Source organism: Pogona vitticeps, chromosome 4 (assembly GCF_051106095.1).
Source record: "Pogona vitticeps strain Pit_001003342236 chromosome 4, PviZW2.1, whole genome shotgun sequence".
In the NCBI taxonomy this organism is placed as follows: domain Eukaryota; kingdom Metazoa; phylum Chordata; class Lepidosauria; order Squamata; family Agamidae; genus Pogona; species Pogona vitticeps.
In genome coordinates this window covers 210,853,988-210,870,450 of record NC_135786.1, presented here as the reverse complement: position 1 = coordinate 210,870,450, position 16,463 = coordinate 210,853,988, and the positions used below count along the sequence as shown (strand labels likewise).

Here is a 16,463-nt window from a genome sequence, read left to right as displayed (position 1 = left end):
ATCATGCCAACTGGATTCTGGCAACTGCATATCTGCATAATTTGCAATATCCCAGATGCAGACATGCTATTGATTAATAACAGCACAGACATCAACAACTCAATGGGCACAAGTGGAAGAGTACAGAATTAAGAAAGGTGTGCTTGAAGGTAGGATAAATATATGCTTTGAAATATGGAGATCTAGCTTGGACTCTGGTTTCAGTGACAGCTAATTCTACAGCGTCTGGAACATTGAAGAGAAAAGAGGAGACTAATGCAGGCTTCATCCTGAAAACTGGATAAAGGAATCTCTGGATACAACCTGATACTTGGGGTAAAGAGAGAGGAGTTCAAGCCTCCACAAATCCACCAAGTTCAATGAACTATCTTTCACAGATAACCTTTACTCAGCCTAACACAAACCAAAAGAATCAGATGGTTGTTAAAATTTCAGGCACGCCTTTGTTTATTTCTTTGATTGAAAGAGAACAATAAAACAATAAAGCACATTTTGACAAGCAAAAATGAAACAAAAGGTGAAGACAGGTGAAAAGCCATTTCATCAGATGTTGTACTAAAAGTCTGTGAAAATAAAAGACCTTCTCCTGGCACTGGGAAGCATCAAGAAGACATCAGTTTGTGTACAAAGGGGAGGTGCATATCCCTTAAGTGGGGTTCCTTGACCAAAAAGGCCATCTCCAACTCATTCCCTACCTATGCTATCCTAGTTGTGGAAAATCCAGAGGACTACAGTGCAATCATAAATCCAGAGGATATATGATTGCACTGCACATGGCAGGCTGATGTCTCTCTACCAGAGAATGTGAGGCTGTAAGAATAAGGAGGACCAACACATTGATTTATGGTCAGAAACAAAACTAGAGATAGTGGATTTTTTTAAAATATTGAGAAGATCTATTCCCACCTGCTGGTCCCAATTATTAGCTTAGTGGCTGTGCATTTTCCTCCTAGGCTTGACAGGCAGGCCCACATCAAATGCAATGTAGTAGTCTAGACTGAACATTTTAAGAAAGTGTTTCCCAACTTGGAAGTGGATAACAAAATGTTTTCAGGTTGTGTGTGTCATGGGTTGCCTTACATATGTTGTAGCCCTTCTTAAATAATTTCTTCCTTGACTTTTCAGAGCTGGATATTAAAATTAGTATATATGTTTATCTCATGAGAAGAGAAGACTCCCTGGAAAAGACCCTGATGTTAGGAAAGTGTGAAGGCAAGAGGAGAAGGGGATGACACAGGATGAGATGGCTGGACAGTGTCACCGAAGCAACCAACATGAATTTGACCCAACTCTGGAAGGCAGTGGAAGACAGGAGGGCCTGGCGTGCTCCATGGGGTCATGAAGAGTCAGACACAATAACTAAACAACAACAATATATGTTTATGGGCCTGTTTCTTATACATACACATACAGTATATCCTAACTTTAATATCTGGATCTGAAAAGGCTCTACTTTATGAGAAGGGGTGACTTTACCCAATTAAAAATGCCTTTTTTGTAAATGTGTATGGGGGTCATATTTAACTTGGCTATTATAAAAGGAGGTTGTGATTTGAAAAAAAAAATGGGAACCACTACTTTAAGACCATGCAAAAGTGGATCATGACTATCTGAATCTAGGAGCAGCCTCACCAATAACATTGGCCCACGAGGTGCCCAGCTGAATCAGCACATAACCCTAGTCAGCAAAACTAAGGACACTTACCTTTTCAGCAGACAGCTCCACATATCACCCCAGCCAACATGCTCCTGCTGGCTGGAATTCTGGGAGTTACAGTCTAAGAAGGAACACTGCCAAGCTCTAGTACAAACCTGTTCCTTGAATAGGTGCACAACTGAATAAAGAAACAGGCTGAGCATAGGACTAGAAAAGGAGGAGACGTTCGTAGCTAATACTGATTTTTGCTAAAATAAAAGTAAGAGCAAAGCAGCCTGGCTGCTTAGTCTTCAGCTGAAAAACTCACATAAAAGAATCCCAGGGGTCCCGAGATGTAAGGCATTTTCATCCCCAAGAGGTACTTCACTTGTGAGGTCACAACATGTGTGGCGGCTCCTGTTGTCATTGCGCTTATCACTGGCTCTGTCAGCAAGAAGGTAGCACTGCCCAGGTGCAGCACAAACACGGCTACCTGAGAAACCAAAGATATACAGCTGTGATTACATATGAACACAATTACTGATGATAATGCACAAATTAGAAATGCCCATCTTTTCATTTCTTTTCTAGCAAGGGTGGGAGATGAAATAGCGGCATGAGCTAATAAAACGATGTGGTTCTTAAATTACGCATTGCATAATGCAAATAAACTTTTCGACACATGTCCACTTTCATACATTTATTATATGTTATCTCTTTCATATCTCTGGTTTACCAGGCTTGGCACCGAGATTAGGTATAACAACAGCTGGCTCTGCCAATGTGTATTCAGTGCAGCAACTTCTCTGAATATTTGTTTTAAGTGTTGTTGTTTTTTTTGGTTAACCCGAGCTTATAAACGCAACGTGGAGGATGGAAAAGTTAAACCACAAACACTACGCCAGAGCTACTTAAAAACCTATTCAAGTCACAGTTTCTCTTTGATTCAGTTTCATATTTCATAGTCATTGATTTGAAGTTATAAAGGTCAGATGTTTGGGTCTCACAGGATGAAGAGGTAGAAACAGTGGCCCTCAATTGTGTTTCTACCTCTTTTTTTAAAAAGGGCCAGATGTGTTTCTATTAGCACCGTTGGTTTTGCCAGTCAAACTGGCAAAGTTCTCCTACAGATCCCCGTGTACCCCAAAACCAGTTCTTGAAAGCTGGGTAGTCCTCTGTTTCTGATTTTGGCTGGTATGGAGACCCACATGAAGGAGGGGAGGAGAAGAATGTTGCATTATGTGACTCAGCATTTGCGAGCACAATGCTGAATGTACGGCATTATACCTATATATTGCAGATCTGTGATTTTGTTGGTACAGGCAGTCCCTCCAGCAATGCAGACTGCAATTTTTTCACGCTATCATTGCATTCATAGTTGTTGTGGCCATACTTAGATAGACTGCTCCTCAAACAGCAGACTACCATCCTTGTTGCTTTTTTTCTAGTCAACCTTAAAAGTGACCCTTGAATTCCTGAATTTGATAAAGTATTTTCTATAAGTGTACAACAAATTCATAGTTTTAGATGGAATAGTTGTTGAAATAGGTGCTCCTAATTTTCCTAAAAGACATCTGTGCACACAGCAAGTGTGCAGCTACACAGCGACAGAAATGTTAATTCTTCCCTCAAGTCTCCAGGCAGATCTCAGTGAACAGTGCTGAAGGAGGAGAAGGTGCTCGTTAAGGTGCTGCACTTGTGCCAGGGTGGGGTGGGGACTGGGGAGAAAACCACTGGGTATATGGATTTGATCCATAATGCCGTTTGAAGCAAGGGAGTTGAGGACCAGCATCGTAACTCACAAACATTCTTACTGTGCAGAACCTAACATCTCTGGGAATGGAATGTCACTGTCTTGCCAATCCTTACTCGCATATTTATTACTCACTGTCTTCACTGTGCAGGATACAGTGTACATATGCATTTTTTTCACAACCATATGTGTGCCACAAAACTGCATTAGGTTCTATTCTTGTGTTAACCTATTTAAAAACATTTTTAAACTCAAGAGGCTTATGTACCTCAGTGACACTTTCAGATACAGGCTTTTTTGGTTGCAGCATGGTGCTAACTCAAGGTGCAACTACACTGGAAAAAATACAGGACATATCACAGGTTTGGGACTTACTAATTCACTTTTTTCCCATTGATTGCCTCTTCCAATCTGTAGTGTTTTCTTCTGCCACTGGGGCTTCTACTTTTTAAAAAACAACTCATTAACTCGTATTAGTTCAGATGTATGATCACTTGAACAAGTGGAGAAAAGCCATTCTACCAGTACATAGGAAGGGCAGGCAAAGCTTTTTTGGCAGTTGCTTGCTTGCTTGCTTGCTTGCTTGCTTGCTTTTTCTTGCTTTTTCTTTTTCTTTCTTTCTTTCTTTCTTTCTTTCTTTCTAACAGCACAGGGCAAAGCCAAGCCTCAGAACGCCTTGGCAAGACTCCCCTGCCCTAGTTGAGGGCAAGGAAAGCCTCTTTATAGTTTAAAAATGGATTGTAAAGCCAGTAAGACTTTGTGCCAGTGCTGATATGCTAGACTAGAGCACTTAAACACACACAAAATAGGCTAATCAAAGGAGGAAATGACAGGAGGAAAGCCTTTGTACATCTTGTTAAGGCAGTTCCTCTGAACTTCGCCTCCTACAGACACTTCAATAGAGTTGCAGACAAGCTACAAACAAAGCTTTTTTTGTGGCTACCTAAACTGAACAGATTCAAGTTTTCTGGTGCAACTTCACAGTGAGTCAGCACTATTCCTGACCTTCTCATATTGCAGTTGAATTTAATAATATAAAAAAGCACAATATGACTTAGTTTGACCATAGAGAACACAAGTTCACATCTTCCCAGTTTGTTTCTGTTCAGTGCAAAGGATCACAGGGTTTACCAGGATCCACTGCAGACCTTAGTTTTAAAGCCATGTGAAAAAAAAGGCCATCAAACAGACACACACAAAACAGTTCTCTTCAATATATGCTAGGAATCCTTTTATAAATATGTAAGAAATCAAACAAGAAGGTGGTGCAATGAGAAATGTATATGAGAAGGTGCATTTAACTTCATCAGCCCATCTAGACACTGGCTGCAATCTCACACAAGGGGTGCTTAAGCCATTTGAAACCCATTCGTTTAAGAATGCTTAACTCTGTTGCACTGTGGCCATTGCTCAATATTATTTAGCCAAAAGTTTAAAACACTTTACAAAAGAGTCTGTATTGATGGTACATGTCTTGACACTGCTGCTGCTGCCGCCACGGAAAGTGAAAGATTATGAAATTTTTTAAAGGAACAGGTCCAAGGACAAATGGACATGGGAAACCCACAGTGTGCTTCCAAAATCAACAATGTGAAATAGAAATGGCTTGTTCAGATGTATCTTTGGCCAAGAGTCATCTTGAAAAGGAAAGGGTTGGGCTAATTATATGAAAATATGGTATGTTCTCTTCAGGCATCGTTCATTTTGGACAAGGCTGCTCAAGAATAGCGATCTTTAAATTACCTGAAATGGGTTCTCATGATGACACTTTGTTACAAGGATCAAGAGACACAGAAAACCTGTATCTTGGCCAACAACCAAATGTGCCTGGGGACAATTTGGCACTGAATTGTCTTGAAGGATACACACAGTTGCATCAGCTCATGTGATGAAAGTGGCCTTTCTAAGAACAATAAACAAAGCAATTTCAGAAGATAACACTGTCTCCAAAGGAATGATAGGCTATTTCTTCTGGGTTTCATTCCTGTTTGTGTACTCTAATGGCCGTAGGCTTTGCTTTAAAGCCTGTTGAAAACAAGGAAAAATTCACACAGGTATGTTCATCACTCAACAGCCATAACACTTTAACCTTGTTGTTGTTAAGTACCATAAAGTCACTTCCGACTTATGGCGATCCTATGAATGAGCAATTCAGTAACTGAGTAATTCAGAAAAGTTATGGGCTATGCCATCCAGGGACACCCAAGACGGACAGGTCATAGTGGAGAGTTCTGACTAAACATGATCACTCCAGTATTTTTGCCAAGAAAAGCCCATCCAATCAAGTTCTTGGATTTCCTAAGGAAGCAGTCCTTTTAATGTAGAGAGCTAAAGCATGCCACACGTCCAGGAGGTGGAGGGATCTCTCAACACCAGTGGATGGTTCAGGAAAGAAAGTAGGTAGAATGATTGGTTGATGGACGTAAAAATCAGTAACCACTTTGGGAAGGAAGGAAATGTCTGGATAAAAGGTGACCTTATCTGGGTGTAAATGAAGAAAAGGAGGGTCAACATGGAGAGCTGCCAGTTCAGATGCTCTACGGGCAGAGGTGATAGCCACTAGAAACAGGACTTTAAACAATAACAGGTACTCTGTGGCAGTAGCGAGGGGCTCGAAGGGTGGGAGACAGCCACCTCGGGAAAGTATGTAGCGACCACTGAGGTGTAGGGAACGGTCTAGGAGCATTAAGGTGGGCTACTTCATGGAGGAATCTTTTCAAAGTAGGATGCCAAAATAATAAAGCAGCATCAGAATTTTGGGGTTGGTGTGCCACAATAGCTGACATATAGACCTTTAGTGTAGACAATAACAGGTATGATGAAATAAGTAAGATAGGAAAAGTAATACCACTCTCAGAGTAGTCGGTGCGGTTGCAAGAGCATGTATTCTTGCAAATTTTTGAAAGGCCATCCATTTATAGGTGTAGAGATGATTTGTAGAATGTTTCCTCAAGTGAGAAAGGATAGTGTCTATTGAGGTAAGATTCTCCAGGCCGTCTAATGTAGAGATTGGAGGTTGGGATGGAAGGTCTGTCCTTAGTGCTGTGTGAAGAGGTGAGGGCGACAAGGTAGCCACATTGATTGGAATGTTGTGGAGGTCAACATTGTGAACCACGTTTGCTTTGGCCAGTATGGGGCAATTAGAATTGCATTGATGTGGTCCTGTTTCATTTTTTCAATGGTTCACAAGATGAGTGGTATTGGAGGAAAGAGATAGACTAGATGAATACTCCAAGATATCATGAGGGCATCTCCCAGTGATCCCCGCTCTTGAAAAGTAGCTGGTGCATTTTCTGTTCGTCTTTGTAGAAAACGTGTCTATCAAAGGTTGGCCCCACTGTTTGCAGATTTGGGGGAACACGTCATGATCGAGAGACTACTTGTGCATCTGGAAAGTTCTCCTGCTCAGATTATCGGTCCAGGCATCGTCCTGAGTGGCAATGTGCACTGCTGACGGAAAGATGTGGTGGTCCAGGCACCACTCCCAAAATTGCACAGTGAGGTATAGGAGGGGATATGAATGTGTGCCTCCCTGTTTGTTTACATAATATAGTGCCATAGTGTTGTCTGTGGTGACCTGGACTGCAGTACCTGCAATAATTAGTAGGAAAGCACAGAATGCCTTGAGAATGGCTAATAACCCCAGGTTGTTGATGTGGAAAAGCCTTTCTCATGCTGACCATGTTGCATGCACATGAAGGTCTCCGCAGTGCGCTCCCCAACTGACACGGCTGGCGTTGGTTGTCACCTGAGTTGTCAACAAAAATGGTGCAAAGGGGAGACCCAAGAATAGATTGGACAGTGTGATCCACCACTGGAGCTGGTTGGCAAGCTCGTGGGTAACCTGTAGGTGCATGGTGGGTGCTTCGAGAAGGGGGTCAAACAGAGACAGGTACCATGCTTGCAGTGAGCACATCTTCAACCTCGCATGCTGGATACAGAGGTGGTGGAGGCCATGAGTCCGAGTAGATGCTTGATGGGCCGTCACAAGAGCCCGTATTTTGATTGCATGCTCCCCAGGGAGGAAGGCTCTGGCATGATGAGAATCGAGCACTGCGCCTATGTAGTCTACCCTTTGCGAGGGGGTCAGCATTAATTTCTTGAAATTGACTCTGAGGCCAAGATCCCTTAGAAGAGACAGAGTGGCACTGATGTCTCTTAGTGCTTGGTCTCGGGAATGAGGTACTAGTAGGAAATCGTCTATGTACGTGAACACTGAGATCCCGCAGGTATGAAGATATACTGCCACAAGAGCCATGCACTTTGTGAATACCCCGGGTACTGTCGACAGGCCAAATGGCCAAAAGGTACTGAACTCAAAAGTGGCACATCCGAGAGAGAAATGGAGGAATCTGCGGTGGTCGCATCTGATGGAAACATGATGACTGAAAACCAGTCTTTGTGTTGCAGCAATGGAAGGATGCATTCCAAAGTCACCATATAAAAATGGCGCTGAGCAATGTAATAGTTGAGGTCCTGAAGATCTAGAATGGGACGTAGAGAATTGTCTCTTTTTGGAACTAGGAAGTACCTGGAGAAGAAACCGGGGTTGGATGGATTTGGAGTGATGTGTGATATGACTGATTTTGAGAGAAGAGATTGAATTTCTGATTTGAGAGCGGTGGAAGAAGGGGTAAGGATAATTCGAAGAGGAGGGAGAGATAGGAATTCTATTGCATAGCCATTTGCGATGATGGACAGCACCTATGAATCTGTCATGATACGTACCCATGCAGGGGAAAAAGGTGCAAGATGGGTAATAGGAGTGGCGGGCGGGGGGGAAGAAAAGGGGGCCAGAAAGTCAAAGGCTCCGTTTGCTATTCTTCTCAGGGCACCTGTAGGACTGGTGGGGACTCTGAAGTTGTCCATGTTGTCTAGGCTGATAAGAAGTTTATTGTGGTAAGTATCATTGTTTTTCTGGGAACTGTTTGTATTGCTTAAAAGGATACTGTCATCGCCACTGGTATCGTTGAGATTTATAGTAGGGCTGAATATTGTAAGAGCGTGCCGTCTTTCTCATCTTTTGCAGGTTCTCCAGGATGTCATCAGTCTTAGTATCAAACAAGCCGGAACGATCAAAAGCTAAGTCTTCGATCCGTATCTTGAAATCTTCCGAGATGTTGGCGAATCGAAGCCAGGTATGCCTTCGTAGAGCTATTGCCTTGACCAGATGTGCTGCGCCACAATTCTTTCTTGGCGGACCAGAGCCATGGCCTCCTGATGGAAGGAGAGGCCCCGTGGTTTGAGCTCTGCAGGAGCTGCCTGAAGAGATGGTAGGGCACAATTCCAAAGGTGCTTGTGGTATGCCCCCATAGCTGCCAGGTAATTTGCAGCTCTGAGGGTGAAAGGAGCCAGGGAGTAGATCCTTTATCCAATTGTGTCTAGTTCTCTGCCCTCCTTATTACGCGAAGTGGTAGTGGATCGGTTGCAAGACCGCAACTGAGTGGCATCAACGATGACTGAGTTTGGCGGTGGGTGCTTAGAAAGAAACTCAGTATCGGTACCATGTGTTTTGTAGAGGTTTTCTACTCTATGTGAGATCTGTAGTATTGAGGAGGGTTTGGCCCAGGATTGTTTCACCAACTTTATTAATGATGGTATAAAGTCCATACGGAGGGGAGGCATTTGATCCTCATCGATATCATGGTAGACGTTGTCCAATTCTGACTGTGTGGGTTGTTGGATGTCAAGGTCCAATGTCTTCGCTATGCGCTGGACCATATGAGAATATGAAGCAAAATCCTCGGCTGATGATGGAGGATTTGTATCCCCGACATCAGAATCTGGAGTTGCCAGATTAGGAGGTGACTCCTGAAACAATGAAGAATCCAAGGAATCAGAATCAGATGACTGTGAAGAGGAGGGATCAGAGATATTAGGAGAGCACTCTACTCTTCGACATTTAGGTGGCCGGTCATCTTTTAATGGAGCTGAAAGCGCGGCACCTTCTAGTGTTCTCTTCAGTTCCTTGGTGGTGTGCCCGGTATCGAGGGCTGGGTCGGTATAAGTAGTTGTAGCCTGTACAATAGATGGCCGGTCCCGAGAAGTGGTTATAGTTCAGTCCCTAGGTGATGTCAGGGTCGAAGCAACTCGATCCCAAGACGCAGTTGGTACTGAGTGTTTGTTGGTCTTATGCTTTTTCGATAATGGTTGTGCTGATGCAGAGCTGCCATGTCTTTTGCGATGCCTGGTACGGGCCCTAGGTACCAGAGTCATAATATTGTCTGCGTCTGATGATTCAAGGTCTGATTGAGACCGAGATGAGGAGGAGGCAGACAAATCTGAGGGGTAGCAGTACCCATATTGCAGCCGAGGATCAAAGTACTGCTCCATACCTTGATGCCAGTATCGATGGTGGTGGCAGTATGGCATGGTCGGCATCTCATAAAATGGATTGGGCTCAAAAAGCGTAATGTGCTTGAGCCGATGTTTACAAGCCCTTCAGCCTTTCGATACCTTCAGCCCTGAGTGATGCGGAGGCTGATAGACGACAGTATTGGAACAACTGGTATGGTGTGTTTTGGCCTTACTTTTCTTCACTGTAACTGGGTCAGGGATGGAAGGTGACCCAGACTCACCCACCGACACAGAGCCAGCCAAAGATTTGGGGCTTGATCCAGATGAATACTCCACTGCCTATACCTCAGCCGAGGTACCCGCCCATGATGGAGATCCAGCAAGCAGCGGAAAAGGAGGGTGTTTCGAAACCGGTGGAATAGATCCCTTATCAGTGTCCAAATCGATGGTAGTGTGCTGGTGTACTGATGACTGCTGTACCAGATGAATATCTGATGGAAGTTTCTTTGATTTATTTAACTTTGTACTAGTAGGCTTTGATTTCGGTTGAGACGTCGGTGTAGAGTGCGTTGTGGAACCGGATGACTTGGGTTTGTAACTTTAGACTTTGGGGATTGTACCGGAGATGCTGCGGCTGAAGAAGCTGGTAGCTGAGGGATTTGCGAGCTGTCCATTCTGGTCTGTGGTTGAAGGGATTGGTCCCACAAAAAAGAACGTAGTCTTTGTTGACTCAATTTAATTGCTTGTTTTGTGAAATTCTTGCAATGATGGCAGCCAGAAGGCTGGTGAGCTTCTCCCAGACAGAATAAGCAAGCTTTATGTCCATATGAAGTAGGGAGCTTGTTTGTGCAAGAAATGCACTTTTTGAAGGGGCCCGTTGGGGCCATAAAAGGCGGGAAACGAAAAAGAGAAGAAGGGGGGCAAAACGATAAACTAATAACGATATTCTCTTTTTTTTTTTGGAATAATCAAGGGATTTAACAGGAAATACAAACTATTTGATGATAATAATCTGACGAAAGCAATCTGTATCTATTAGGATGAACCGATGTCACCAAGCGAGCTCCAGAGATGAGAACTCAGCAGCAGAAAAAAAGAAACTGAGGCAATTGCTAGGATGGGTGGACCACGTGGGGTGTGGGGGGGGGTCCTAGTGAATGTTCAGCTCCAGAATATTCCAAGGCCTCTGCACAGGTACTGACCTAACCCCTTAGTGTGAATTCACAGAGATCACGAAGAAGAAGCAAAGTGGCTGTCCAATGAAGCCTTACAAATAGCAGAGAAGAGAAGGGAAACAAAATGCAAGGGAGATAGGGAAAGTTACAGAAAATGGAATGCAGACTTCCAAACAATAACAAGAAGAGATAAAAGGGCCTTCTTAAATGAACAGTGCAAAGATACAGAGGAAAATAATAGAAAGGGAAAAACCAGAGATCTGTTCAAGAAAATTGGAGATATTAAAGGAACATTTTGTGCAAAGATGGACATGATAAAGGACAAAAATGGTAGGGACCTGCCTAAAGAGGCAGAAGACATAAAAGAGGAATTATACCAGAAAGATATGGATGTCCCGGACAACCCGGATACTGTGGTTGCTGACCTTGAGCAAGACATCCTGGAGAGTGAAGTCAAGTGGGCCATAGAAAGCATGGCTAACAACAAGGCCAGTGGAAGTGATAGTATTCCAGTTAAACTATTTGAAATCTTAAAAGATGATGCTGTTAAGGTGCTACACTCAATATGCCAGCAAATTTGGAAAACCCAACAGTGGCCAGAGGATTGAAAAAGATCAGTCTACATCCCAATCCCAAAGAAGGGCAATGCCAACTACCATACACTTGCACTCATTTCACACACTAGCAAGGTTATGCTCAAAATCCTCCAAGGTAGGCTTCAGCAGTATGTGGACCGAGAACTCCCAGAAGTACAAGCTGGATTTCGAAGGGGCAGAGAAACTAGAGACCAAATTGCAAACATGCGCTGGATTATAGAGAAAGCCAGAGAGTTCCAGAAAACATCAACTACTGCTTCATTGACTACACAAAAGCCTTTGACTGTGTGGACCACAGCAAACTATGGCAAGTCCTTAAAGAAATGGGAGTGCCTGGCCACCTTATCTATCTCTTGAGAAATCGAAATGTGGGACAGGAAGCAACAGTTAGAACTGGATATGGAACAACTGATTGGTTCAAAATTGGGAAAGGAGTACGACAAGGCTGTATATTGTCTCCCTGCTTATTAAATATATATGCAGAATATATTATGCGAAAGGCTGGACTGGAGAAATCCCAAACTGGAATTAAGATTGCCGGAAGAAATGTCAACAACCTCAGATATGCAGATGATACCACTCTGATGGCAGAAAGTGAGGAGGAATTAAGGAACCTTGTAATGAGGGTGAAGGAGGAGAGTGCCAAAAACAAAACAAAACAAAACCCAGTCTGAAGCTTAACATCAAAAATATGAAGATCATGGCCATCACCTCCTGGCAAATAGAAGGGAAGATATGGAGGCAGTGACAGATTTTACTTTCTTGGCCCCATCTTCGTGGTGATAGCAGCCATGAAATTAAAAGATGCCTGCTTCTTGCGAGGAAAGCAATGACAAATCTAGAGAGCATCTTAAAAAGCAGAGACATCACCTTGCCAACAAAAGTCCAAATAGTCAAAGCTATGGTTTTTCCTGTTGTGATGTATGGAAGTGAGAGATGGACCATAAAGAAAGCTGACCGCTGAAGAATTGATGCCTTTGAATTGTGGTGCTGGAGGAGACTCTTGAGAGTCCCCTGGACTGCAAGGAGATCAAACCTTTCAATTCTGAAGGAAATGAACCCTGAGTGCTAACTGGAAGGACAGATCCTGAAGCTGAGGCTCTAATACTTTGGCCATCTCATGAGAAGAGAAGACTCCCTGGAAAAGACCCTGATGTTGGGAAAGTGTGAAGACAGAGAGAAGGGGATGACAGAGGACGAGATTGATGGACAGTGTCAGTGAAGCTACGAACATGAATTTGACCCAGCTCTGGGAGACAGTGGAAGACAGGAGGGCCTGGTGTGCTCTGGTCCATGGGGTCACAAAGAGTCGGTCACGACTTAATGACTAAACAAGAACAACAATGAATGAGCAATATCTAAAATGTCCTGTTCTCAACAGCCCTGCTCAGCTCTTGCAGACTCAAGCCTGTGGCTTCCTTTAGGGAGTCAGCCCATCACATTTTTGGCCTTCCTCTTTTCCTGCTGCCTTTAACCTTTCCAAGCATTATTATCTTTCCCAGAGAATCCTGCCTTCTCATGATGTGCTGAAAGTAGGACAGCCTCAGCTTCAACATGTTTGCCTCCAGAATTGACAAAGTTTCAAATCAGCTGACCTCATCTTACATTTTTCCCCCTATAGCTACTGTTCAGAGGTTCACCCGATAGTGTGCATTCACATAGAAACAGCTCTAATACTCAATGAGACTAGCTGGGATCTAATGTGAAGTAATATGCTTAATATGTCACCAGTGAATGTTGTAGCTTAAGAAAATAAAAGTTGGAAGAGTGTCAAAAGTGAATTCTTTCAGTTCACTTTATTAAACCTTATTATGAAAGAAGCTTCATTTTAATTGTGTAATAGCATAACTAATAGTGTCTTTCAAGGAGCATATGAAACTAGTATAAAACCAGTTTCTTACATCTTTTCAAAACCCAGGCTTATGCTCAAACCTTTCTGTTACTTATTTACAGTGTTAAACACCCACTCTGTTTGGCATAAATTAAAAAGGCAAGAACTCTTGAGGCACACTAAACCTGCCCCAAGCCATCTATGCTTCCTATGGATTCCCCATGTTTTTTCAAAGTGTTGACAGCATTCAATGGGAGGTGGAAAGGCAAGGGAGAGGGCCAGTGAATTCTTTCTCTTGTGATATTGTCTCCAATATATTTTTTTTCCCAAATGAACATTACCTAGATCAGTTTTCAAAGAGAAAAAGCAAACCAAATATGTTTACAAACCAATTTGTAGAATAGACTCTATGCCTGTTTGTAAACACCTTTTTTTCTTTTTCTTTTTTTTAGCTTCTGAAAGATGGTTTATAAAACTTTTTTCCCCAGTTAGTTTTCTCACCGAAATCCAAACATTATCCAGCTTTCAAGATACTTCCCATGAGAACTGTTATGAAAAAAGCAAAAATTATGTATTTTCTCGTGTGTGTGTGTGTGTGTGTCTGTCTGTCTGTCTATTTAGCTAGCTAGCTAATCTTATCTTATATATATTTAATATTTCTTTCATATATTTAAGAAACAGAGGAAAGGATTTTCCACTTCCTTTTTCTCTCGATACATCACGATCTGCATTTTGAGTGGACTTTGCTGTGATTATGTGTTCTATAATGTGTGATATTTGAATGTAAACCTGTGCTTCTTTTGTTTGCCAGTGATACGGCCATAAAGTATCTATTTTCACTTCCACCACTATTAGTAAACAAGCAATATATATGGGATAGGTGATAACAGTTCTAAAACCACCATCATGGAAGAATTATATCAGAAACAGAGAACCACTGAATCCTACACAGCCATAGCCCCACATAAAGGGAACCAAGCCTATGTAAGCAGCCACACACTCCACGCATATCTTTTACTCTATATTGGTTCTTGTGTGCCTTGCAACAGAGAAAAAGAGTTGTTTTACTAGCAAAGTCTGTTCAGTGTAGTTTTTTTTTAAAAGGGAACAAGTAAAAAAATGGGGGGAAAACCTGTTAGGAATGGGTAGCATAATGATGCACTAACAAGTGAAGTTGTACTAGCAGGGCAAGAGCAAGGAAGATGTCTGAAAATGTATGGAAGAGGCAGGGGCTTCTAACACACACATAAGGAGTGGGGGGGGGCTGAGGTAAGGACTTGTAGCTCCCATAACCATTGGAGCAAACATTCCCAGGAGCACAGAGAGGTATCTGTTATATGTTCAGATGCTTAATGAGCCCAACAATGCAATCTCATATACTGCCATAAGAAGAATATAGCAGCAAGTTAGAACAGTGCAAGTACTAGGAGTATATATGCATACATGTATGGGTGTTGTGTTGCCGGTGAAGAACATTGTGGAAATGGTAGGAAAGGGGGTTAGTGAGAAGTTGAAGAAGGTGGCAAAGAATACCTGGTGTTGACAGGGGGTTGCAGGGTATATAATAAGAGCAGAGGAGGGAACAAGTGGGAAAAAGCCAGAATGGCAAATATCACCTGGTGTGGCCAGCAGATCACCACACACTTTGGAAGGAAGTGTTACAATACTTCCTCTACGTGTCCTTCTCTTTGAACAACCAAACACTGTGAAATGTCACTAAAAGCTAAGGAAAGAAATGGCAAGTAGTGCCCAAAAGTACTGCCTGTGGAAGACCCTGTTTTAAGGCAGACATCACAATTATGTACACTAGCTGGCACAGAGAGAGATTAAGTCAGCCTTTCCCAATCTGGTGCCACCCAGCGAAGCACAACCCGGCAGGAGCTGTAACGGTGACGGGAGCTTTAATCCAACATATCTGGAAGGCAAGAGACTGGGGTAGCTGGACTAGACATATATCTGGCTGGTTGTGAAACATCCTGCTGCGCAGGGAAAGGCAAGGCTTGGGTTGCCTGGAGGAGAAAAAGAGAGGAAGGAGAACAACAGGAGAAAACATATGAAGATGAAAACTATCACAGATCGAAACCCTGTTCTGCTGAAAGGCTGGTTCAAAGAAAACTCTGAAAGGGAAAGAGGCACGATTTCCCACAGTTCCACTGCTATTGCGTGCTGGTTCAAAAGCATTCCTTACCTCTCCATTAGATAAACAGTGATTACAACAGCATAGACAGATTAGCTTTCGTTGCCAGGCTAAACGAGAACAAAAGATGTTTTCTTTCTGATAATGTCTATCGGTAACATATAACAAGGTCTTTCCAATGTAGGACTGTTTACAGGAGTCAGTATGGAAAAGAAGAGCTTTTCTTTTAGAAACACCACACTAACACCAAAGCAAACCGTTTTCATCTTAATATGTACTGTAATCTGCAAATACTGTATTCGGTATGGTCTTGAAGCCGATGTGACATAAGACAAGAACATTCTTTTTGGAAATTAGTTTCATGTAGAGAACTGCAAGAATCCAGCTGTTGGTTCATCATATGTGTGACAAATACATGTGTCACATCCACAGCATGGCAATGTTACCATGCTAGCTGGGAGTTATAGCAATTTTTTTAAAAATCCAAGCTCTTGACTTCTATGTAAAACGGAGCAAAACTAGGTGCAGCCAACCAGTTGCTTTTATGAAAAGGCACCAAAATGCAAACGATGGCATAATGATCACGCCCAGGCATTAAAGCATGTTCTTTTGGACTTGCATCCACATGTGAGCACAGTATCAGATAAAACAACTTGCACACAGCACAGCACATGTTTAGAGATCTTGTTCATAAGTCACTGAAAACCTCCAGATAACTTCAAAGAACTGTATTAAAAACATTTGGATATAATTAACAAAAATGCCAATCCATTCCTGGGCACAATTCAAACTGCTGGTTTTAACCTATATAGAGCCTTAGGTCCAAGCACCTTAGGTCCACGGTGAGCCAGCCTGGGTACTGAGATCATGAGGGAGGCCTTTCTCTCTGTCCCACTATCCTTGCGGGTGTGCTTGGTGGGGACATAGGAGAGGGCCTTCTCTGTTGCTGCTCCCAGACTCTGGAACTCCCTCCCATGGGAGGCCAGGCTGGCCCCATTATTGCTGTCCTTCCGAAAGCAGGCAAAACGTTTTCCCTTC

At 42.8% G+C, this 16,463-nt stretch overlaps 1 protein-coding gene across 2 annotated transcripts in view; it reads right to left on the bottom strand.

The window, feature by feature from the left end:
• SLC26A7 (solute carrier family 26 member 7) overlaps positions 1-16,463 on the bottom strand; it is a 125,850-nt gene that overhangs the window by 53,919 nt on the left and 55,468 nt on the right. For both annotated transcript variants that reach the window (XM_020813789.3, XM_072999109.2), the window contains one exon: positions 1,965-2,129. In XM_020813789.3, coding sequence (XP_020669448.3) covers positions 1,965-2,129 — 165 coding nt within the window. The remainder of the gene's footprint in view (positions 1-1,964; positions 2,130-16,463) is intronic.